Source organism: Erithacus rubecula (genome assembly GCF_903797595.1).
Source record: "Erithacus rubecula genome assembly, chromosome: 3".
NCBI lineage: Eukaryota > Metazoa > Chordata > Aves > Passeriformes > Muscicapidae > Erithacus > Erithacus rubecula.
In genome coordinates, this window is record NC_136689.1 from 45,965,545 (window position 1) to 45,987,743 (window position 22,199).

The 22,199-nt window shown below is 37.8% G+C and overlaps 2 protein-coding genes across 5 annotated transcripts in view; one reads left to right on the forward strand and one right to left on the reverse strand.

The window, feature by feature from the left end:
* The window catches only part of ANLN (anillin, actin binding protein), a 31,824-nt gene extending 20,885 nt beyond the window's left edge, over positions 1-10,939 (forward strand). The window contains exons 16-24 of the mRNA XM_079302568.1: positions 309-357; positions 437-493; positions 1,934-1,972; positions 2,323-2,344; positions 3,334-3,440; positions 6,778-6,864; positions 8,341-8,448; positions 9,783-9,955; positions 10,278-10,939. Coding sequence (XP_079158694.1) covers positions 309-357; positions 437-493; positions 1,934-1,972; positions 2,323-2,344; positions 3,334-3,440; positions 6,778-6,864; positions 8,341-8,448; positions 9,783-9,955; positions 10,278-10,401 — 766 coding nt within the window. The 3' untranslated portion in view covers positions 10,402-10,939. The remainder of the gene's footprint in view (positions 1-308; positions 358-436; positions 494-1,933; positions 1,973-2,322; positions 2,345-3,333; positions 3,441-6,777; positions 6,865-8,340; positions 8,449-9,782; positions 9,956-10,277) is intronic.
* A 3,360-nt stretch (positions 10,940-14,299) lies between these two features.
* Positions 14,300-22,199, reverse strand: part of AOAH (acyloxyacyl hydrolase) — a 91,943-nt gene continuing 84,043 nt past the window's right edge. For all 4 annotated transcript variants that reach the window (XM_079302647.1, XM_079302646.1, XM_079302648.1 and 1 more), the window contains exons 21-22: positions 20,280-20,356; positions 14,300-15,234 (exon numbers count right to left, since the gene is read on the reverse strand). In XM_079302647.1, the coding sequence (XP_079158773.1) occupies positions 15,106-15,234; positions 20,280-20,356 (206 nt within the window). In that variant the 3' untranslated portion in view covers positions 14,300-15,105. The remainder of the gene's footprint in view (positions 15,235-20,279; positions 20,357-22,199) is intronic.

The following is a 22,199-nucleotide window of genomic DNA, read 5'->3' on the forward strand; positions in this document are numbered from 1 at the left end:
CAAAAAACTCAATCTGTGACAGAGAGGGTGCAATCTGAGAAATGGTAGATGCACATAATATGCCTCTTGTCCACCTCTCCCGTTTTCTTCTCTGAGTTCTGGAAAGTATTTTAAACTAGTAATACACTAAAATCTTCTTTCTCCTTGGACAGTTAAAGGAGCGAAAAGAGGGAAGAAATAAAGAGTAACTTAAAACCCAACAAAACCAAGCAAAACAAGCAAAAAAAACCCCAAAACTCTGCCACAAACCAAAACAAAAGCCTTTTTGCTTCAGTTTGTTGAACTTGTTTTTTCTTCTTCCCTTTTAGGCAGGATGTGTCAAATGACTTTGAAATAAATATAGAAGTTTACAGTTGGGTATGTACTAGTTCCTGTCAAGAGGAGGTGTAAGGGAGAATGATGTGCTGTGCTTTTTTAATACCTTCTTGCTTTACAGGTGCAGAGAAAAGAAGTTACAAGCACTGATAAAAAGAAAAAGACAAATAAATCTAAGGTAAATGGAACATGAAAATCAATATGTAATGTTTCAACAGAAGGTGCATTAGGAGAACTGACTGATAGTCTTAGACAATCTGTTTCTTGCTTTCACTTTCTTCTTGGAACATCTGCCATGACAGATGGATTATGGAGACTTAGAGCAATTAGTAGATTGAACCTGCAGCACTTGGTTGAGTCTGAAATATATTGGTGGGGAAGAAGTCTTACTAAAATCTCCATAATGCTATGCTTTGCAAACCTTTATTTATTAGGTCTGAGGCGTTTGATAGTGATTTATTGCCCTTTTTTTCCACTTCAGTTAAACTATGCCAGTCAATGTGCTCTGCCCTGGAGTTTGTCTTAAAGATTCTATTGATCAACTAAAAACTCCTCTTTCTCTCCAGTATTAAGTATAAGCACTAGATGCTTGCTTTTTTAAACAAACATTGTTTTAATAAGGGAGTGCATATCAAGTGTTTGTGCTTTATTAAGGATAACCCTGAACAAGCCTTTCTGGAGGTGGTTTGTGTTTTTTTGTTCTGGTTTGTTTATTTTGCGTTGGTTTTGGGGGGAGGTATATGTGTGTGTATTTTTTCTTCTCTTCATTCTGTTAGAGCACACAATGAATTAATGGCTTCAGGTCTGATTTTCTACTTGACAAGATATCTGTCCTTTGGTAAAAACAAGAAACTTGAGTGTCTTTCAAAACATTTGGAATGAGTACTTAAGTCCTGTGTCTGCAAGCAGAAATAGGAAATTTCTTTATTCTTTGATTTGGCACAGTGAAAGCCTCCCATAGTGAAAGCTTCCACCTAGTCTCTAATAAAAGTTTCAAGTCCAGGGTTTGCTTATTTCCTGTGCTGTAGTTTAAAAGAATTTTTATTTGAAACGGAATGATTTTGTGCTACTGTAGGTAAGTTGCTGTTATGAGTTTATATAGATTTGCCAATGGCATCCTATATCTGCTTTCTGACAAGCTGCTTAAGCTTGTCTGTCAGCCTCAATAAGAGTACATAATTCCAGTTTGTGTTTAATATACAGTCTCACACTTTGAGATTAATTTGAAAATAATTATGTATAACACCAATATATTCATCATATCCATACTTTTATTGTTAATTCTTACCTTTAGTTAAACAAATGTAACTTTGAAATTCCATTACATAGGTAAAAGGGATTACTAATATTGGTTTTCTCAAACATGCTAATCATTCCAAGTTAATGCATGCTTTAACTTTTCTGCAGTGATTATTTCATTGATATGTAGCATTTCTTCTACTATATATATAATATATATAAGATATAATATGTCCAGTCAAAACCCAGGACTTATTCATAGTAATGAGTACCCATTCAAAATTTGAGATAATTTTTCAGTAGTTTCACTATCTAGTTTTCATGCAAATGTGGTGGACAAATTCAGTAGCAAATGCATTTATCTTCTTGTCTTTTGTAGGTTATTACTCCAAAGAGATTATTAACATCTATTACCTCGGTAAGTATGAATGTAATATTGTGACAAGATTTGACTATGACCCCTTCCAAAGGCCATGTTCTCACACAGTTTAAGGCTGTGCCCATAATAGGTTGTGTCTTACTTAAATGGTCTATAAATTGTCAAGTTTTCTGCCAAATTTTTCTGTCGACAGATCAAGAAACAGCTCTGTTACATATGTAATGTTGGAAATATGCAGTTACTACACATTTATTTGGACTTTCTTTTTTTTTCGATTTGATGGGGTTTTTTAAAGTACTTCAAATCTAATTTATTTTTACTTTAGCTTTCTCTTCTGTAGAAGTTATCAGAAGTACTTTTTCACTAAGCTTTTATTTCTCTCTTCCTAGAAAAGCAGCCTTCTTACTCCCGGTAAGTAAAGTCTAAACATCTTATGCCAGGATGAATAATCTACAGTTGCTGTCAAAACTACTCTATCAATAAATAATAGTTGTAGCAGATGACAATTTGTGAGTAAGAAACACTAAATTTTCCAGCCCAAAAATTGGCTCTGTGTTTATATGTGAGTTATCATTATGTTTAACAGAAGATATCTTTACAAAATCAAAACTAAAATCTGGTATCAGGTACCCATGGTTTACTTTTTTTTCCTGAAAGTATTAATTCAAACTAATTATGATTTTTAAAGTAGAGAACTAGAGTCTGCTGTCAGCAAAGTAATACAGAATATTTTGAAAATATGAACAGATCCTGAAATATTGCTTGTGTATATATAAACATGTATGACCTTGTTTATATATTTCTGACTCTTGACAGGGAAAAACAGCATCTCTAAGTTGTTTTTCTAAGCAGATTTATTGTTATACAAAGTGTTATACATTTCTCTAACTAAAGTGTGAGATACTTGAGTTAGCTTTAGCAGAAATTGCAGCAATAAGGAGCTCATGAACTAAATCTGGAATGTGTGTGATACTGCTGTAACTAGTAAAATTTTTGAGCTATGGTGTGTGTTTCTTATGATGTAAGTGCAAAGGAAAGGCTTACAAATTCTGGATGATTGCAGTGTGTTACTTGAGAAGAGGCTAAGAGATTGAAAAGTCATGTTCCTACTGCAGGGCATGTGTGCTTTGTAGTGTGCCCTAGCATGCTCTTCATCCCTGAGACTTAAAATGCTTTGTTTTCTCCTTTGTGGATGTTTTCAAAGCTTGTTTCTGAAAGAAAAGATCTGCTGAGGAGGAATGGTGTGTATAAAGATTCTCTGAATGTGCTGCTGGGCTGCACTGCAAAGAGCACTTCTGAAATACTGGGCATGCATACAGTACTGCAAATAAAGTATTTTAAGCCTTGCAGCATTCTGATTGTGTATTTTGTTATGACTTCACTTTAACTCTTTTCCACAGCCAGTCCAGCTGGCCCGAATGCCATACGCAGTACAAATTTCATCCTTGTTGGATTCCACAAGTTATCACTGTCTTCTGTAGGAAATACCAAATTTGCACTGGACAAGGTAATGGAAATTACTGGTTACTAATACAAAGGTAATTGCATACTACTAGAAAAATTAGTTTGAGTGTATTTTTGGAATACTTTAAGACTTGCAGAATTCTACCCCTTGTCTTTCACAATAATAAGCATGCTGTGAGAACTCGGTTATTTAGGTTGCCTAGGGTTTTTCCTTAACTAGCATGTTTCTCTTGTCTTCCTAGATCATTAGAGGAGGGTGTTTCTTGCTTCAGAACAAATCAATGTGTTTCTGAAAGATTTCTAGTCAGGAAATTCGAGCCAGCTTCTTGATGCAACTACACAGGACTTAGAATCAGCTGCTGTGCTGATAAGAGAAGCAGAGAAAAATGTCTGGCAGCCTAAATATTGATTGAATTCAACTTGCTGCTGAAGAAAGTTAAAATCTCTCAGAACCTAAATAATTTTGCTTCTTATTCTAACCTTGTTTTGATAAGACATATCAAGACATTTATTTTTTTAAGCAAAAAGTTTTGAAAGCATTAAACCTGTCAAAAAAATGAAGTCTCTATTTGTACACAAATGGGCACTTAAAATATTTTGCTTGGTGTATTTGTTTTTAGCTTTAGAAATTATGTGAATTGATATACTTAACAGAAATAGTTTGTCTTTAACCTATGAAAAGTTTTATCTAGTTAATAATTTGAGTTCTGCAGAAGAAAGTGTTTTAGATTTAATTTTTGTGTTTTCTCTCAAAATTAAGCAAGTGATAATTTTAGTACCTATCATCTCCTATTTTTTTATCAAAAGTCTCCTAAGAAACCAGTTTTTCAAATTCTTGAGTTATCTTGAGACCCTTTACAGATAATCTTCTATGAGTAAGCTGTGTTGCTATAGCAAATATCTGAATGTCCACACTAGAATGCAAGATAACCATCTAGATGAAGAACCAAGTTAAGCTATTTGTCAAACTGCTTTCTTTCGGTCACCTTTAAACCTTTGAAAGAGATACATTGTTACCTAGAACTCAATGTGTACTGGAGGGTGTTTGGAGACCTGCTTTAGTAATTAGTAATGGTGGTGTAGGCTCTGCAAAACTGTGTTATGTTTGGTATACGACCTCTTTGATTTGCCAGTCCCTCAGTTCTTCACTGTTAAATTTGATAAATTGGGTTCTTCTCTTCTGACGTGAAGCTTAAAGAGGATGCAAAACTCATGGACTTGAAGTAGGGAATGACCAAATGTCCTTGAGGCCCTCATTCGGAAATGGGGTTTACTGTGCTTTGTTAGGGTCATGTGCCATTATTCCCTGGTGTAGCATGTAAGGTTACAGTTGTCTTTGTTGGGAAGTTGCATCAGTACTGGATTTTGTATTTTTATTACAAGGAATTGCTTTATTATTTTTTGCTTTTCAAGTGGTTATGCGGACTCCTACCTAATGCTTAGTATTTTTCTGTGTTATACTATTCCTGTTGAGTATAGAAGCAAGCCATACATGCTGTGTTAGTTGAGTAGATCTAACACATAAAAATTATTTGATCACCTGCTTGTGCGTATCTTATGTCTGGGAGGAAGCTGCAGAAAGTCCGCAATTTGAAGGTGATTGATTTTTCTAACCACAACACCGATTTGTGTTCTGCAGGCACTGAGGCCCACAGATAAGCACTTTTAACTACTAAGGGTTACTCCTGTTCATCTAAACTACTAGCAAAATTTAGTTCCATTTGATTGTCATTGGTTCCATAGTTCTGAAAGTGATTTTGTTACTGTGTGCGCATGCTTGTGCCTATTCTCTGGAAAATAGTTCTTTATTTGTATTTGAGTAGCAGCATCAACCTTCCTGTTTTTTCTAGTAATAAAAAAGATGAATGTTTCTGATTTTTTGTCAATTTCTTTTCAGGATTCTTAGCGGTGTTGCTTATTCAGATTAACAATAAAATATGATGTGTAGAATGCTCTGCATGTTATCATTTGCTTGTTGAATTAGCAGTTTGCCTCGGTTTACCTGGAGGGGTGGGGAAAGGGATGTGATTTCATGGGAGTAGTCAAGGTAATGAGTCATTATGTGTGAAAGGATTAGGGGCAGCTCAAAGGCAGAACTTTGTTTCATGCTCTTCCTCAGAACTCTTGACTAACAAATAACTGTTTAGCTTACCTCTGGTACAGTAATGAAGCTACTATTTTTTGTTTTCCCAGTGGCAAAAGATAGGACTGGGAACCTTTTCTGTTAGAAATTGCTTAACATGTGTTTTTGAGACCTTGAGTGCCAGTTGAGAACTGTTTTCATTACATTTCCCCTTTCTAGATTTTCTTTTATGCAAAGATTTATGAGTAGGCACTACTACATCAGTACCTGCCAAAAATGCTTATGGTATCTGTCCAAGTTTAGGACAAATTTGGGGAAAAAGAGCTCCAAAGGGCCCCTCCCCTTTTTCTTTTTCAAAATTCCTTCCTTCACTGAGCTCAGAAAGAATTGTTCCTCAGGTGAAAATGGAAAAAACATTTTTATTAACAAAAATACACAAGAAACACTCCCAAATCCAAACTCAGATGAGATGAACCCGGCTGGTCCTCGCCGGGGAGGGCGGCAGAGCCTCCCGAGCCGACCTCCAGCAGTGGCCCCCGAAGTCTAGATCCTCGTCCTCCGGAGTCGGTGCAAATCCCTGGAGCAGGGAGAAGGGAGAGAGGGGGAGGGGCAGCTGGGAGCAGGCCAAAGCAAGCCCAAGACAAGCTAAAGCGAGCCCAAGACAAGCAAAGGCAAACCCAAGACAAGCCAAAACAGGAGTACAGGCAAAACAGCTGGGGGGGAAAGGGGAAAAAACGGCCAAAGCAGCCGGGGGAGGGGGGTGCAGCTGAGCAGACGGCAGAGAGCAAGAGAGCCCAAGACCGAAGCGCAGCAGCAGCCAGCCAGAAAACACCAGCCTAGATAAAACAGCCCGAGGGAGGGGCCAGCAGCTGCACGGGGAAAGCAAGGAGAGGAGCCAGTCCAAACATCAACCCATAACAGTATCCAAGTACCATTCCTGTTTAATCTCACTTTGATATTTTCCAAACAAATTGTTGTCAGACTGAAGCAGAAGCTTGAAAGGTGTGGAGTGGTGCTTTCTGTTGTTCCTAACCATGCTTGAAGAGCCTGTTTTTATAGCTAGAGTGCATGTTTATATATATGTGAACAAACCATCAATAACTCTTTGAAAGCTTCTAAATGAACTTGAAACCAGAAGTGATTATTATTGTCTTGCTTGAGTCTTACTGATTGCTTCTTTCCAGCTGAAGGTCCTAAGAACAAGACAGTGCTAACATCTTGTTGCAGATGGCTTGCTTGAACTGGTAAGACTTAGTTGAGAGGTGTCAAAATTAAATGATTCATTTACATTTTGCAGGTTCCCTTTTTGTCGCCTTTGGAAGGTCATATATATTTGAAATTGAAATGCCAAGTGGATTCTTTGGTGGAGGAGAAAGGATTCTTGGTAAGGTATTTACTGTATTCACTTCAAATTCCTGCCTTAGAAATTACAGGTCCTATTAAATGTAGTAATTTTTTGCTGTCACACCTATGTTTGAAGCATAAAATTGACTTGAATTTTTTTTTTCCATCTCTGAATCAGACCACTAATGTTTCTTAGTTTATCTTCTAAAAATTGTGTAAGTTAAGGCTACCTTTTAAGAGTTTGTATGTCTCTCTTCTAAACATCTGTTTATTTGTTATTTTATTATTAACTTCAGTTAAGCTTCTCTTGCTAAAATTTGTGATGTTAAATGAGATTTTAATTTCTGTAGCAGAAAATTTTACAGGACTCTCTGTGTATATCTTATAAAAGCAAAAGATTGGGTTTTTTCCACTGTGCTTACAGCCTTTCTAAATGACAAGAAACAACAGTATTTTTTTGAGAAAGATCTTAAGCAATTCTGTCTAAAACTGGACCTAGAAAATACAGCTTATACTTGGACCTAAGAGCTGGAACTGTTGAAATATCCACAAGATGGCAGTAAATGTGCTATGCAAATGAAACATTAACATTTGCTGTTATTTTGGTGTTTCCAGAAATCACGATTTCTTTAGACTCTCTCCAAATAATGCTGTCTCTTTTCCCTTAATTGAAGTTGAACAGATTTCATTAGATCCAAACATTTCATATGCGTACGGTGTTTGCTGTCCCATGTTTCTGTGTACCAATTTGAGAAATCTTTGCTTCTACTATACAATATGTAAAACCTGAAAAATTATGTACAATATATACTGAATTCGTTCAGGGTAAGCGTTTGGAATCTCCCTGCTTAGTTGAATATTATAATCTGAGTTGTGAGAATCACAATGCACACATTAATTGGAAAAAAACTCTGTACAAGTTCAGGAGATAACAGGAATAGAAGTCAGATACTAAACTCTCCATTCCAATACTAAGGAAATGGGGCTTGAAATCCAGCATCCAATAAAAGGACTGCCAACCCAAATGTTCAAAAATCAATTTCTAATTTCCTTTGAACTGACTGGACCCTCTTGAGTGCAGCCTCTTGAATAGCTGCATGATTTTTAATCCTGATTTGTAAATCAAAAATTACTCAAATATCTAATAATAATTATTTTTTGAACGTGTTTTGTGAACCATTCATACTGCATATACTGTAAATAACCCTTCTTTACCTTGAAATAATGGGAATGCTTGTCACCAACATGAAAATCTGGTAATTTTAAACAGCAATGATAGGTGCCTTTTATCGAAAGGCTGCAAACCTGAGGGTGATCGTGTGAGTTAATTTTCTATGCAATCTGGAAAATAAATAAGCTGTCCAAGTAAAAGCCTCTCAGTAGAACTTTTTTTCCCTTCCCTTTTATTTAGTCCTATGAAGGGTTGCACTTACAGAACCCTTCTGGTAGAAAAATAGTAAAATACAGACCAAGCTCGAGGTACAAAAAGTTACCCCATTAATTTTTTGTTTTTAAGACTATGTTTGAGGATGTCAGTGGATTTGGAGCGTGGCATAGGCGCTGGTGTGTGCTATCCGGAAATTGTATCTCCTATTGGACATACCCAGATGATGAGAAACTAAAGGTAATGCTGTTTTGTAACGCTTGAGTCTAAAGTTCTGAGGTACTCTACACAAGTAGAGTCCTTATTCTTAAGGACAGTAATGTTTAGACTTTAGATTGGTGAAGTATGGACTTCAAGCTCGTAAAGCTTCCTTGGGGAATGGAGAGGGCTTGTCTTCATAAAGCTGACCTAAATCAAGGCAAACTTAGAAACTGACTTCCCTGTCTAGTACGACAGGGGGAAAAGTGATGGAAGATCCATATTTGATTTCCCTTTTAGTCTTAAGGCCTTCCATTGTGCTTATTGAATCGCTAATTATTTAATTGAAATTGATTTGACTTGTACAGCTTAATAAGCAGACTGTATCTAGTTGCCTTATGTTTTAGACAAAATGATGACTAACAATATAGAAAAAAATTAGTGAGCCATCTACTATTGCAAAAGCATAGTTGTAATTATAGATTATCTTATTTGAAGTCCTTGTATTCTTGCAGCTCTGCATTGTACTGGAACTGGTGCTTCTTAAATGGTTGTCACAGAAAACTAAGTTCTTGTTGGGCTAATGAGATAAATCAGAGGTTCATCTGTCACTTAGGTGTCAATTCTTGTCTCCTTAATGTGTTCCTGCAGTGTACTAAAATATTTCCAGGTTCTTTTAAAGACTGCTTTCAAGAGGGTTTTTCTTGCTCACTGAAGTTATTTACCATTAAACACTTTATTGTTTAGTGGCAGAACATTTTCTTTCCCAAATTCTGTGGCAAACTTTGATCCTTTTGGGACTTCTTTGCCAATGCAGATGCCTGAGTTTAGTTTCTTCCCTGCTAACAGAGGAAGACCATATGCTGATAGTTGATATTGCCAAAATATATCACTGTACTTTCTTTCCTTGCCAGGAGAGAGGGAAAAATCTCTGCCTCTACTGTAAGATAAGATTAAAAAAAAAAAAAAAAAAAAAAATTAAACAAGAAGGTGGTTCCTATTTTGCTTTTCTTTGTTTTCCAGATTCTGTTCTGGAAAATCTTCTATACTTGTTTCACTGTTTTTTCACAGAGAGTCAGCTATATTTTGGTGATCTGCCGGAATGTTAAACTTACTAAATGCATCCCCCTTGCCCCTACTATATCTGTTCCACCGCATAGAGATAGATGTCACTCAGAAATATCAGTATTAGACCATGGTTACTTTAAATCATGGAATGTTTTTTAAAATAAATTTCTGCACATATATCACCTTTCTGAGTGACTGACTGAGGGAAGATGTGTTCAGTTAGTATCATGGAAGTTGCCAAAGCACACGTTGTTCAGAATTGCTCTTGATTGCAGTGTTCTTGACTTACGAACCAATTTCACTTTCAGCATCCTCTGGGCCAGATAAACTTGGCTAACTGCACTAATCATCAGATTGAACCTGCTAACAGGGAGTTCTGTGCCCGTCCCAACACTTTTGAACTAATAACTGTCCGACCTCAGAGAGAAGATGACCGTGAGACCCTTGTCAGCCAATGCAGAGACACACTCTGTGTTACAAAGTGAGTGCTTAAAATCATGGAGGTTGTAGGAGGGTATTTTTAGCTCATGTGATAGTTTTAGTAGGAGCTTTACAACTTTGTCGTAATGATGCAAAGGTAATTTAAATGTTAAGGTTTTGGGTGACACTTAAACTGTTTGTTCACTTTTAGTCCTAACTGTTTTCTAGAAGTGGAAATGCCAGGTGTCTTGGTAGCAGGATTGTGGAATGTTTGACTTAATTTTTAACCCTGCTATTTTGACTTCTACCATTGATCAGTTTGACATTTGTTAAAATAACTGATTTGAGGTGGAGAATAATCCATGGGGTTCCTTGCCTTCTAGGAACTGGCTGTCTGCTGATACTAAAGAAGAACGTAACCTTTGGATGCAAAAGCTCAACCAAGTCCTCACTGACCTTCACATGTGGCAGCCTGATGCCTGCTACAAATCTACTAGAAAGCTTTAAACTCAGGAAGGGCACTACACAAGAAAAGAATTTAAATGAATATGTGGAAGTCTTCTGGGTCACTTATGCTTTAAGTTTGAGAGAGTATTTAACTTTATACAGGTCTATGTTATACAGTATTTTTATTTCACTTAAAAAGTTTAAAAAACTTTTTATTTCCTACTTTTAAGTATGTTAGGCAGCAATTAGCTGTTTCTGAAGTACTAAATATTTATGTAACTCCTTTTTTTGGAAGTCCTCTAGCTAGGTGCATTCTTGTTTTAAAATGACTAAATTATTGTAGGAAATCACACTTCAGGGCAGGAAGGGAGGCATTAGCTAGTGAAAGACAAACTTTCTCAATAACTCAGCTCCCTGAAAGAACCAATAGTTCTAAATAATCTTAACAAGGATGCTGCTGAAGCACAAGATTTTATGTTTAGCATTTGTTGGGGTTCTTTTTTAATTATCAGGCATAGAAGTAACTAGTCAATTTTACTCTATAACATGCAGTATAGATAATTGTGCTTGTACAACATCCTTGTGGTCCGAACAAAAAGCATGCACACAAGATATTCATACTATTGCAATTTCTCATACAAACTAGTATTGATAAGTGTGTGGCATGTACACTATGTGATTTGCAGGTGTGGAATTATGTATGCTGTATATTGCAGTTTGATAGAAATGGAAGGTCTTGAATATTTTTGTTAGACCTATTATAAAAAAAAAAAATTAGGTTTAGGGTTGTATACACAAATATTTCCTGGGGCTTGGAGTTTTTACAAGCTGTAATTCTCCATTTGAGAGCCAGGAATAGGTTAACTGGTTGTAAAAGTGCCCTTTGTTTTGTTTAATAATAAGACTTTACAAAGCTGCTATATACCAACTAATACTCTGCTGGCTGAAAGAAAGGGTCTTCCTCCCCTTCATAGACATGTCCACAAATGCTTATCAAAACAGTACTTCAGACTCATCATGAAAATGGCAACATTTCTCAGTTAAAACTTGCAGTTTTCACAGCTTTTCACCCAGCGTATTGAAATACCAGCTCATTACTTCCCTAGGAATGCAGTAGTGGAAAACTTACAGATTGCTATTGCTGTTAAATATTAACACTCGAAACACTACATTCTGTTACCTTATACTGTTTTCATCATGCCCCTTTTGTACTTGCTTTTAAATCTCATTTTCTTTTCTGCTGTTTTTAAATATTTCCAAAATACATCTTGAGATTAATTTCATTCATTTAAAATAAAAAGTAAAGCCCTTCCTGCTTTTTCATAATGTCATTTATGCCTTTAACATACTAATTTGTAGGTTGAAGAAAGCCTGGACTCCACACAGTGTTTAAGGAAGGATTCTATTCTATATGTGTATCCCAGAATTCCATTTGATAATGTGAAGCCTTGGATGTAGCTAGCTGAATTTTGCCTTGGGAGGCCAGATTGTCCCTGTGCAGCAGCTCATCAAATATGAAGAGGAGAGATGGCTTGGTTTTTTGTGTTGGTTTTTTTTTTTTGTTTTGTTTTTTTTTTTTTTTTTTTTTTTTTTTTTTTGTTTTTTTTGGTTTTTTTTTTTTTTTTTTCGGTTTTTTCTTGGTTTTTTGTTTTTTTTTTGTGGCTGGCAGTCATGGCAGCAGAATAGCTCAACAGGAACAGTACAAGAGCAAATTTCAGCAGTGTATGTGTGGCAGGCTGTCTTCTTAAACTCCCAAGTGAAAAAAATCATTAAATTTTGAATTACAAAATAAGTTGACAGAAAGGTGTTAAGAACAGAACTGGATGATATTCAAGAGAACATTTTTATAGGCTAACAGGGCTATTATCCCTTGTAGAAACCAATCTCTGTGTGTTCATTGCACAAGAATTTCGCCTCATAATGGAAAACGTGTAAAGTGCAATAGGTGGTGTTAAGTTAGAAAAGCTGGCCTGTGTGGTGGCTTTTGGGCCAAAGCTCTGAGTGCTGAGGACATGGGATGCAAGTTTAGAAGGAAGCCTATGCTTATGCATTCCTAGCTGGCACTGCTGGGCTGCTGCCTCCTCCCCTCCCATGTTCCTCTGCTCTTCTAAGGCTTTGCAGTTAAAGAGTTTGCAAACTACCTAACAACCAAGAGAACCTTCCCACGTGCACTGTGCTGGACCCAGCCAGTGACATAATCCCTCCTGTATTTATTCACATGCTCAGACTCTCCCCAAAATGATCTTGACAGACCATTTCTTCTAGAACTACATACTGCTAATAAACTTTGAATTGCATGGAATTATAATTAGCTTTCCTAGAGAAACTTGTTTTTCCTATTTCTCTTTTCCCTGTGCATTTTTCACCTTCAACCAAACTAAGCACCAGGAGACAGTAAACCTAATAGAATAGACTAGAATTCATAGTTTGTCACTGTTTTAGCACAAGTAAGCTTTTTCAGCAGTGTTTTTTTAAATATAGCATGTGTATTTTTAAAATGTTATGGGTAAGTGATTGATGGTTGTGACTGCAGATTTTCAGCTTTTTTTTTTGCATTTGAAAGACTAGAGAGACAGAGCAGTTGTAAAGGCTGATCACTTAATAGTCCCAAAATTCATCTTTCTTAACAGATAGGTAGTTACTGCATTAGTTATATATCAGGTTTCTGCATGCAGCCTGGTTTGGATGTGCAGAGCTCACCTTGAGGCACCAAGGGCATGTGCTTTGGGTAGTGTGGCTTCAGCCAGGGGCAAGCCCATTCCTTGGTGTCCCTCAGAGACCTTGTATCCAGCACAGAGGAATGGTACTCTGCAAACCTTTGAGAGGGCTTTGCTTTGGGACTCTGCTATGGAGGTTTTAGGTCATCTTTGAAAATATGTTCTAATTTTATAAGAAATCTTTTTTCCTGTATTGTTCAAAAACTCAAGAAGTTCACAAGTAAGAAAGTTTCTAAATGAAAAATGCTTTGCTCTGGGCAATTAAACTTATTTTAGCTGAAGAAATTCTACTTTTACTACTTTGTAAAACTCCTAATGAGTGATAATAAATCCCAACCTCAAATGAAATACAATAGTTTGCAAAGAAATTGCCTTGAAAATTAGGCTTCCAAACATGACTCCCTTCCCGCTTTTAATTGCTACACTTCTTTGTGTTGATGTAGAGAAAAGAACCTGATATTCTGTAATTATTGCCTGTGCTGTACTTGGGCTGTAGCAAAAACACATGGATGTGCTTGTTTCTGTTCTTATGTTATATTTAATGAAAGATAAATGGCCTGAATAGGTAATACAAAAATAGAAGGTGCTTTACCTGGCCAGGGTACATGGAATGTTATGTTGCTTAAAGAGAATTTCTACAGGAAGCAGGGAGATTTCCTTTTCCTTCTGATGCTAAATAGTCTTTCCAAGGCATGCCTCTGCAGTTGAAACTAGTCCTTGGGAGACTAGATATTTGGGAACATCTAAATGCCTTGAATAAATTGGGGCCTTATTAACAAGTATCATTCAATTAAGGAATGTATTCCCTTCTGGTTTCCTAGAGTAGGTGACTTGAATATTTACTTAAGTGTTAGCAGTTATCCCAAAGGAATTTCTATCTTAATTTCTATCTTAATATCTTAATAAAAGACCCAGCATTGACTGTACTCTATAAAAAGGATCAGGATCTAGGAAAGCGATAATACATGCTTCAATAAAAATAGTCATCCCTTGCCTGTTCAAAATGCTGAGTGAGTGCATGTCCTACAGACAGGCCTTGTGTTTGGACCACAGTCCAAGAGCTGCCTCACATCTGACACAGCCTTGTGCAAGGGCTGTGTTCAGAACAAGGAGCAGAGCAATTCTACCTGAGCTTTGGGCTGTTGGGGTGGGTTTTAGTCATGACACGTTAATGCTTGCACTTTACTGGATCTTTTCTACCCATAATTAATGTCATTTTATTATCTCTGATCAGTAAGATTATGGGTAGGGTAGAGTTGTTTCTAATTTTTAAATATTTCTTTATTTTGCTAAGAGCATTGGATAAGCTGGTGAAAAAACAGTAGTTCTCCATCTTCAAGCCTGCCTATGAAGTAAGGGCTGCCCAGTGTTTTCGGTGATTCCCCAGACATGTCTGTAAAAGACACAGGACTGGGCATATTATATTTCTTAGGAAGAAAAAAAAGCAACGATACGTTATAGGTTGAAAAAGCAACCTGCTTTAAATATATGAAATGTTTATTAATATCTTATTAATGGTGGAAGAGAGCCTGTGCACAGTCAGCCTGTGTTGATGTTGCCAGGCACATTGAAATTGTAGTGCCTTGTTATTCCTGGCATACCTTAATAAGCAAAAAGCAGCTAAATAATGTATTGACAGTCAAGGCAATTACATACAAATTATAGCAATATAATGAGTTTGGGGTGTCCCCCTCTACTTTTGGGATCAGATTAACTGTTGAAATGCTACAAATAGCCTAGAAATGTTCTGCAGAAGAAAAAAAATTAGGTAGGGGTAGGAGTTTGCTATACACAGTTAAAAGAAATACACATTTTCAAACTGGTACAATAAATGATCTAGATGGCAGCTATCCTTTGATTTTTATTTTTGTAGCTCCACAGAAAAAGCATAGCCTTGTGCAGGTGAGATACAAACTGAAAAGAATTCTCTTACTATGTCCACTGCTACTGGCTCTGATAACTTCCCCTCCCCCCTTCTTTGTGTGTGTCTTTAATCATCTTGACTCATGGAAGCACCACCATAAATCATGTGAGGGCAGTTCAGAAGTCAGTGTCCGCCTTGATCTTTGAATATGGCTTCAATCTGGTCATTGAATGGATTCTCCTTGCCCAGCACTTGAGGCCAGTCATGTAGTGCCTTCTGCCAGGTAATGCCTGTTCCAAGGGCTGCAGCAACCTGCAAATCACAAATGCTATCAATTTCTTGTGCCTCTGTAATACAGTTGTTTTATGCCAGAGCTTAGAAGACCCCACCGTGAGGCTGACAGCCCAGTTTAATCACATGAGGGACTGTAACCTCTAACCAAAGGAAATACCCCATTCCAGCTGCTTGAGCAGGGCAAAAACTTCTGAATAGTAAAAAAATATATCTAACTTCCTGACCTGTCATTTGTCTAAAAATGATAGTCTGTCTCCAACCACTTCCACATGCCTATAGTTTCTAGTCCATAAACTTCTATTTAAAAGCCCCGAAGCCTGATTTTTATTTTTTTTCTCCTGTGACATTTTGAAATATGTCAAAAGCACTGCCTCGATGTAATGCATAAAACTCTTCCAAGTCCAAAGTAATTAATGCTCCCAGCTGCCTTTGGTACTTCTAATAAATGTTCTCTGTGCTCTCCTGGGAGGAAACTACAACTATTGAGGAAAAGAGGCCCAATTATTTCTAGTTTCATAACTGACTGTGTCTGATGCTGTGAGTTTGCACCTGCTACTGGGTTCTTCAGAGTTTTTTTTCCCATGAGACCTGCAGAAATGGTAGAATAGTTTTTTTCCTCAATATCAGTCTCCAGCTTTCACAGAGGTTTTTGCCCTAGAAGTTATATACCAAAGAGACATTTTATCTGCTATATTGCAAAGGTGAAAAACATTAGTGGTAGCAGAAAACGACAGAGAGAAAAGCCTGAGTCTCCCTTATCCAAGTTTGTACACCTTACATCTTCTAAGGCATTTTTATTATACTCCTGACCTGCAGTAATATTTAGCCTTTATGGGAACTTTATTTTCAACACACTGATATTGATTGCAATTACAAGGTTTAAATAAGGCTTAAAAAAGCCTTTTTTTTTTTTTTTTTTTTTGTTAAGGGCCAAGGTGGATTTATTAAATGAAACCATTTGAGTACTGTTGTTTTGGAGTCTGGAAGATACTGGAGCCTGTGGGGAATTTTTGTGTGCTACTTTTTAAATCCTGTTCTTTAAAAGAAGCTCTAATGATGGGCTGGAAGACAAAAATCTTTCTTTTATTTAAGGGTTCATGTACAATGAGTAACTTTGTGATGTGGAGGCTCTTAGACTCTGGTCACTCAAAGTCTTGTTAAACTAATGAAGGAATTGGGGTAGGGAAGTGGGATAGTGGAGATTTCTTCATTAGAGGGTTTTCTCCTGGTTGCAGTTCCTATTGTGACCAAACATTATTCTGGGACATCCTATGGCAGCCAGGGGGCTAAGACCCATTCCTATCAGAGTAGTCCATTCTGGCATGGTAGTCTCAAAACCTCCTTCACAAGCCTCCCTAAGCCTTCCTTGTGTTTTTAACAGGATAGTGGGGTGTAGGAGTAAGACCTGTATTCCAGATCAGGTAACCATTACTGAAGAAGACCTGTACCACAACCCTAGGCCTTGGCAGGCATCTGTGAGTTGTGGTGACCCCAAAAGAAATAGTTCCAAGGAGTTATGGGATTGCCCATGTTAATGCTTCATACATATCCCAACCCTCATTTTCTAATTATCCCACTCCCAGTCCCTAGAATGTTCTCCATTCCTTGTATCCCCATTGGCCCTCAACTGATGCAGTGTCTCACCCAGCCTACCTCAATGGACACTACCTTTCCTTACCCCACCTCTGCACCACTTTCCCCTATATCCATTGGACCCTAATCTCAACTCCACCCTCTGTCCTGCCCCACATTTATACCCTGGACTTCCCTACATCTTGGTCTTCAACCACAGACACCTACAAAGACCTGGTTAGTGTGTTCGGATTTTTGGGCCTAATCCCACATTTGTTTTCACTATTATTAAAGTATTTTATGTTGCTAGTTGTGGTCGTTGCACTGCTCTTTTATTTTTGCCATGCTAGCCCTAATATCAGAAGAGCCCTAGAAAGTATTGTTGGGTGCCACCCTCACCCCTGACAGTGGGGTTGGTTAATTGATTAGTTGGGTGGGTGGTTTAAAAAGCCTTACTGTCTTTGCATGGTAACCCTTTCTAAAGGTATCACTGGAGGTGTGTTCTACATGTTTAGACTAATGCTCAACTAATTTAAGATACATGCCTCTAATTTAAGGTATATGTGCTTAGACTGCCCTAAATTGAATTAGGTTCTGTGCACACATAATTTCTTGACATCCAGATTATTTTAATAATTAATTCTGGATGAGTAGTTTGTGACTCTGGAAATTGCTTTCTTGCAGGTCTTTTTTAAATTTCAATGTTCTTGTACTTTGAGACATGGTGTAATTTTTATAAGCTTTGCAATTATTTTTTTTTGTTGTGAAGATGATAAGCCCTAAGCAAGTTTTAAAAGGAGGTATTACCCATTCCTCACAGAGCTTTGGGTGACTGCAATTGAGAGGCAGCAGTGGTTTTTCAGCAGTTTCTGTCTGTCTATTTTCCCCTTCTGCACCAAACAGGTGATAGGCATGGTTCTCAGCAAAGTGTAAATACCCAACTCATCTGATATGCATCACTTCAGTTTTTCCTCTTTATTTCTGGCTGGAATGTGCTTTGCTATGTCTTAAGGAAGGAAAAGCTAATCACACTCAAGCTGTGCTTTCCTGCCTGTACATAAACATTAAGAATCTTCCAAGTGTCTCAGGTTCCAGTTGTGATGCTCAGGGCTTTTGCATTCTCCTGGAAACATCATAAAAGCAAGAAATAAAGCAGTTTATGCAGGATCCTATTGCAATGCATGGCCTGTCATCCAAAGCAGTTGAATATTCTAGTGGGAAGTGGTGTCCTTGAAGCCATCTGGCATTCACAAGGATTTGCAGTGAAATTTTGTAGTAAGGAGGAGATGCTGAAGAAAATCCCTGGGTTCCCTCTATAGTCACTGGGAAGAAAAAGTCAGATTTTTTCCAAGGACTACCAAGCTGGACTTTGGGGAATGGTGTCTCAAAAACAGCTCTTGAGGGAACTTGGGAGGACTGAATGAATCAACTTGCTTTTAGGAATTAAAAGCAAATAGTGTGAATTTCCTCCAACTCCATCCTGAGCTGCGTATTTTGGAAAAAAACTTTATGGAGGCAAATCTTAGCTTTGAAACTTTACTTGAATGCAGTTATGCCAATTGTGAGTGTTTTGTTTGCTCCCTCCTGTTTTGCAACTTAAAAAAAATATGTAGGAAAACCCTTTGCCCACAAGACATTTATAGGAAGGGAATGTGGTTCTAGGTCTACCTCAACAAATCAGTACTTGGTGTTTTTCCCGTCTCTCATTATTTTTTTCAATAAAATATTGCCTGGAGTGGGCTAGTTTTTCCTACCTGAGTGCCTAACATAGCCTTTCTCCAATGCATTAAAAACTGCACTAGCTCTGATGGGACAGGGCAAGTGTGGCCTTTTTCTTATCTTTTTTTCCTTCTCCTTGCAAGATATGCAAGCTTTAGTTAGAAAGGTTCAATTCCCTCCCACATCCCTCCAGAATGTCTGGACCTCTGGACTCCTGAATATACATGCTGACACCAGCTTCTGCTATGTTTGTACCTGCAGGCTACCCTTTTTTTTTTTTTTTTTTTTTTTTAATAAAAGACACAGTGGATAAACAGCAGGTGAAATTCAGGGGCTGACAACAGACACCAGTTTATCCTGCCCATTGCTGTACCACATTGATTAGGGATCACCTAGTGATCACACTTGTCACTCAACCCTGGGTTGAAAGGGGCACAGAGAGTGGCTCCAAACTTCAAAATTTCTTTGCATTGAAGGCAAGAGCAGAGGTGTTTATGCTTTCCTTGGAGTGCTTCTCAATCAAAAAATTTGGAAAATTTGTCAGGTGCTTCGAGATCTATGGAGAGAAAATTCATCAAAAATGCCCTGGCTAGGTATCTTATGTATTGTATTTATCAAGCTGCCTGTGAAGTGTGGGGAATAGCTGCAGGGATGGAAGTAAGAGCTTCTGTTCACTTGATAAGCTGCATGGAATCAATCCTCTCCCACCAGGCAGCTCTATATGCTACAGAAACCATACCTGGACAGAGGCATTCATGTCAAGAGAAAGTAAAACTTTAAATAAAACTTCTATGAGGAGTGAGTGAATTGTTTATCATCTTCCTTAATAATACTCAAAAATAGCAGTCTCTGCTCACATTTCTATTTATTAAGAGAGTCACTCTTTTGGGGCAGAGTACGACATCTCAGTCCAAATAGTGGTATGTTGATAACAGACTTCTCTATGCCAACAGGAAAAGAAAAATGGATTTAAAATGGTGGATGTTTGGATAAGACTAACTAATAAATCCTAGGAGGACAATAACTGACTTGAAGTGAGGCATATCTACCGCTGGCACCTTGACTGTAAGGGAAAATGTACCTATAAAGCGTTAATATCATCCTAACAGCAGGAGGGAGATATCAAAACCACTTCAGGATGCCAGGTCCAGAGGCAGTGAAATATGGCAGTGCTTGACTGCATCCTGTAGTGCTCTGGGGGCTGCAAGCAGGTTTGCAGCTGCCCTTCAATGTCCTTTTATAATTTTCTTGTGGCTTATGAAGGATCCTGTTAGGATGAGTATTTGCTGCCTTCAATTCTGTGCTACCTTGCAGCTGCTGGTGGGATGCAGGTTGTGGGCAGGAGGCCGGATGAAAAGCTGTGATATGACAAGCCTGGCTCCCACTGTGGCCAGGTGCTGAGTGTTATAAGAAACCTCAGACTAGCCTCAGCCAGGGAAAGAGAAGAAACTAGTGCAAAAGTTTCCATTGCACTCCAGAATTCATACTGCAGTTTCCCCACATGGCAGGGTTGGGAATGGAGTTTGTTTCATCACTGTTTTCACTCTCATTTCATTTGCCAGGTTTTCACTAATTGCTTCCTTGCAAAGGACTTGCATCAAAAAATCAAGGGACACTTTCTCCATATCCCCAGGCTGTGAGTTCATACTTTCATGCAGGTGTCTCCTGCTACTTGTGTGGTAGACAGGCAGGAATTTCTTCTATAAAGGAGTTCATCTTCAAGTAGGAGGATCTTGTAATTTGGCAGGGCTAACAAGGCACTCAGTTTTTACCTGGCTGGGGTGGAAGCCATCAACTGGTTCGATCAGCTGCCAGGGCTCACCTCCCATCTTGCGCCACTCCTCGGCTGCTGCAAAGAGCAGAAGCAGAGGGATTTATCACCAGTGAGCACGGAGAGAAATGTATCCCCTCCTCCTCAATACCTCCGCTGGTATTTTTAAGCACATGACAGCTCTGCATGAAGATTATGAGAATTCACATAGAGTTGTCAGAGCCAATATTGTGTACAATCCTGTCTCCTTGGGGCAGTATTTAAGCCTTTATTTAAAGGCCTATTTTAAAACAGTAATTTTGGTTTTTTTTTCTCTCTGCGATATTTATGCAAGGAAGCTCTTTGAACATAAATGATCATAAAATAATTCACTTTCCCTCCCAACTAAGATGGATGCTGTAGCAAGTAAAGCTGTAAATTATTTAATATTGATTTAGTACTTTTGTGTTTCCCATATTAGTTGCATTATCAGCAGTGCAAAAGAAAAAAAATAGAGATAAAGAAAACAGCGTTTTTTGGAAAAAGAGATGGTAGCAGAATATTCACATGGGCTGAAGTCTGCATGAACAGACTCTAATTTTTGGTTACTTATCTTCCAAGTGGTCTTTTTAAACTCCAAAAAAAAAAAAACCTTTTGAATTACATAAGCATGACATTCAATGCAAATGATGCTGTGCTGTAAGTCCTGGAGCCATTAGAAAAGTAAAAAGCTTTGTCTCTTCAAAAGGGCTGCAGAGTGATCAAACATGGGACTAGTGGACAAGGCATTAACAGACTTTAAATTCAATAATTCCTTTCATAATGAGAGATTAAGAATTCTTAATAACGTTATGCAAGCATCCTGTCAGGAGGAAAATGTTCTGCATTCAAGCACCACAGTTTGATCTGGGCTTACCACTGGTTTTTGTACTCTGGCTATTGTGTCAAAAAGTGATGTCTGGCTCCCCATGCTAACTCTAATTCACAGAGATGATATTCCTGCTTTGACTATAGAAACCCACTTGCGACGTTTCAGGCAGTGCCCAAAGTAATTGGTTTCAAGACATGCGGTTTGTAGGTTTGTTTCAAATTTACAGTATGTTGGACATAACACATATTTACCTTAGATTACACCATGCAATGCACATATAGATGCAGAGTGAATTTATCTAATCCCTTGTATATTATATTGCTGTGTACTATGTTATACTTTGTTGAGAGACTACTGTTCCACTGCCAGAAATAGCAGAGGAGGAAGTAAGGTACATAAAATTTGTATCAAGATAGGTCAATTGATCAAGATAGGTCAATATGAAACCTGACCTCCAAAAATCCTAGAGCAGTTGAGCAAATACCCACCAGCTGAGTATGTCCAGAGTTTGTCTTAGAAATTCCTGTTTCCTTGGCTGGTCTAGACTGGAGCTTACTCCCATCCATAGCAAGGAAAAGGCATAACAAGCAACACCCATCCCCCTCTTTATTGCACTGCTCATAAGGGAACCACTAATTTCTTCAGTCGAGGTCAACATGTGAGCTTGAGGGTCCACCTAAATCTAGAACAAATGCTAATTTACTCAAAGTTTACTCGGAGAAAGCTAGGAGCTGTTATGTACCTATATATATCCCGGCCAGCCTGAAATCAAAGTCCTCAGTGTGTAACCACAGCTAAATATTTGATGTCTGGAGAGTTTAGGGGTTTTGCTTGCTTCAGAAAGAGACCAGAAAAGTAGGTTAGCAGCCTTAGCAGGCTTTTGAGCACACTCGCAATCTGACAGCTTTCCTTATGGCAAGCTGGAATACTTGGCCCAGGGTCGTAGGAAATTTTGCAATGTGTCTTTCATAGATGATGTTTGTATATGCATATTTGATTTTGTTTATTTCATTTATTTAATGTGATGTAATCAAGAACAGCAAATTATATTAAGATGTTTCCTTTTGTGAA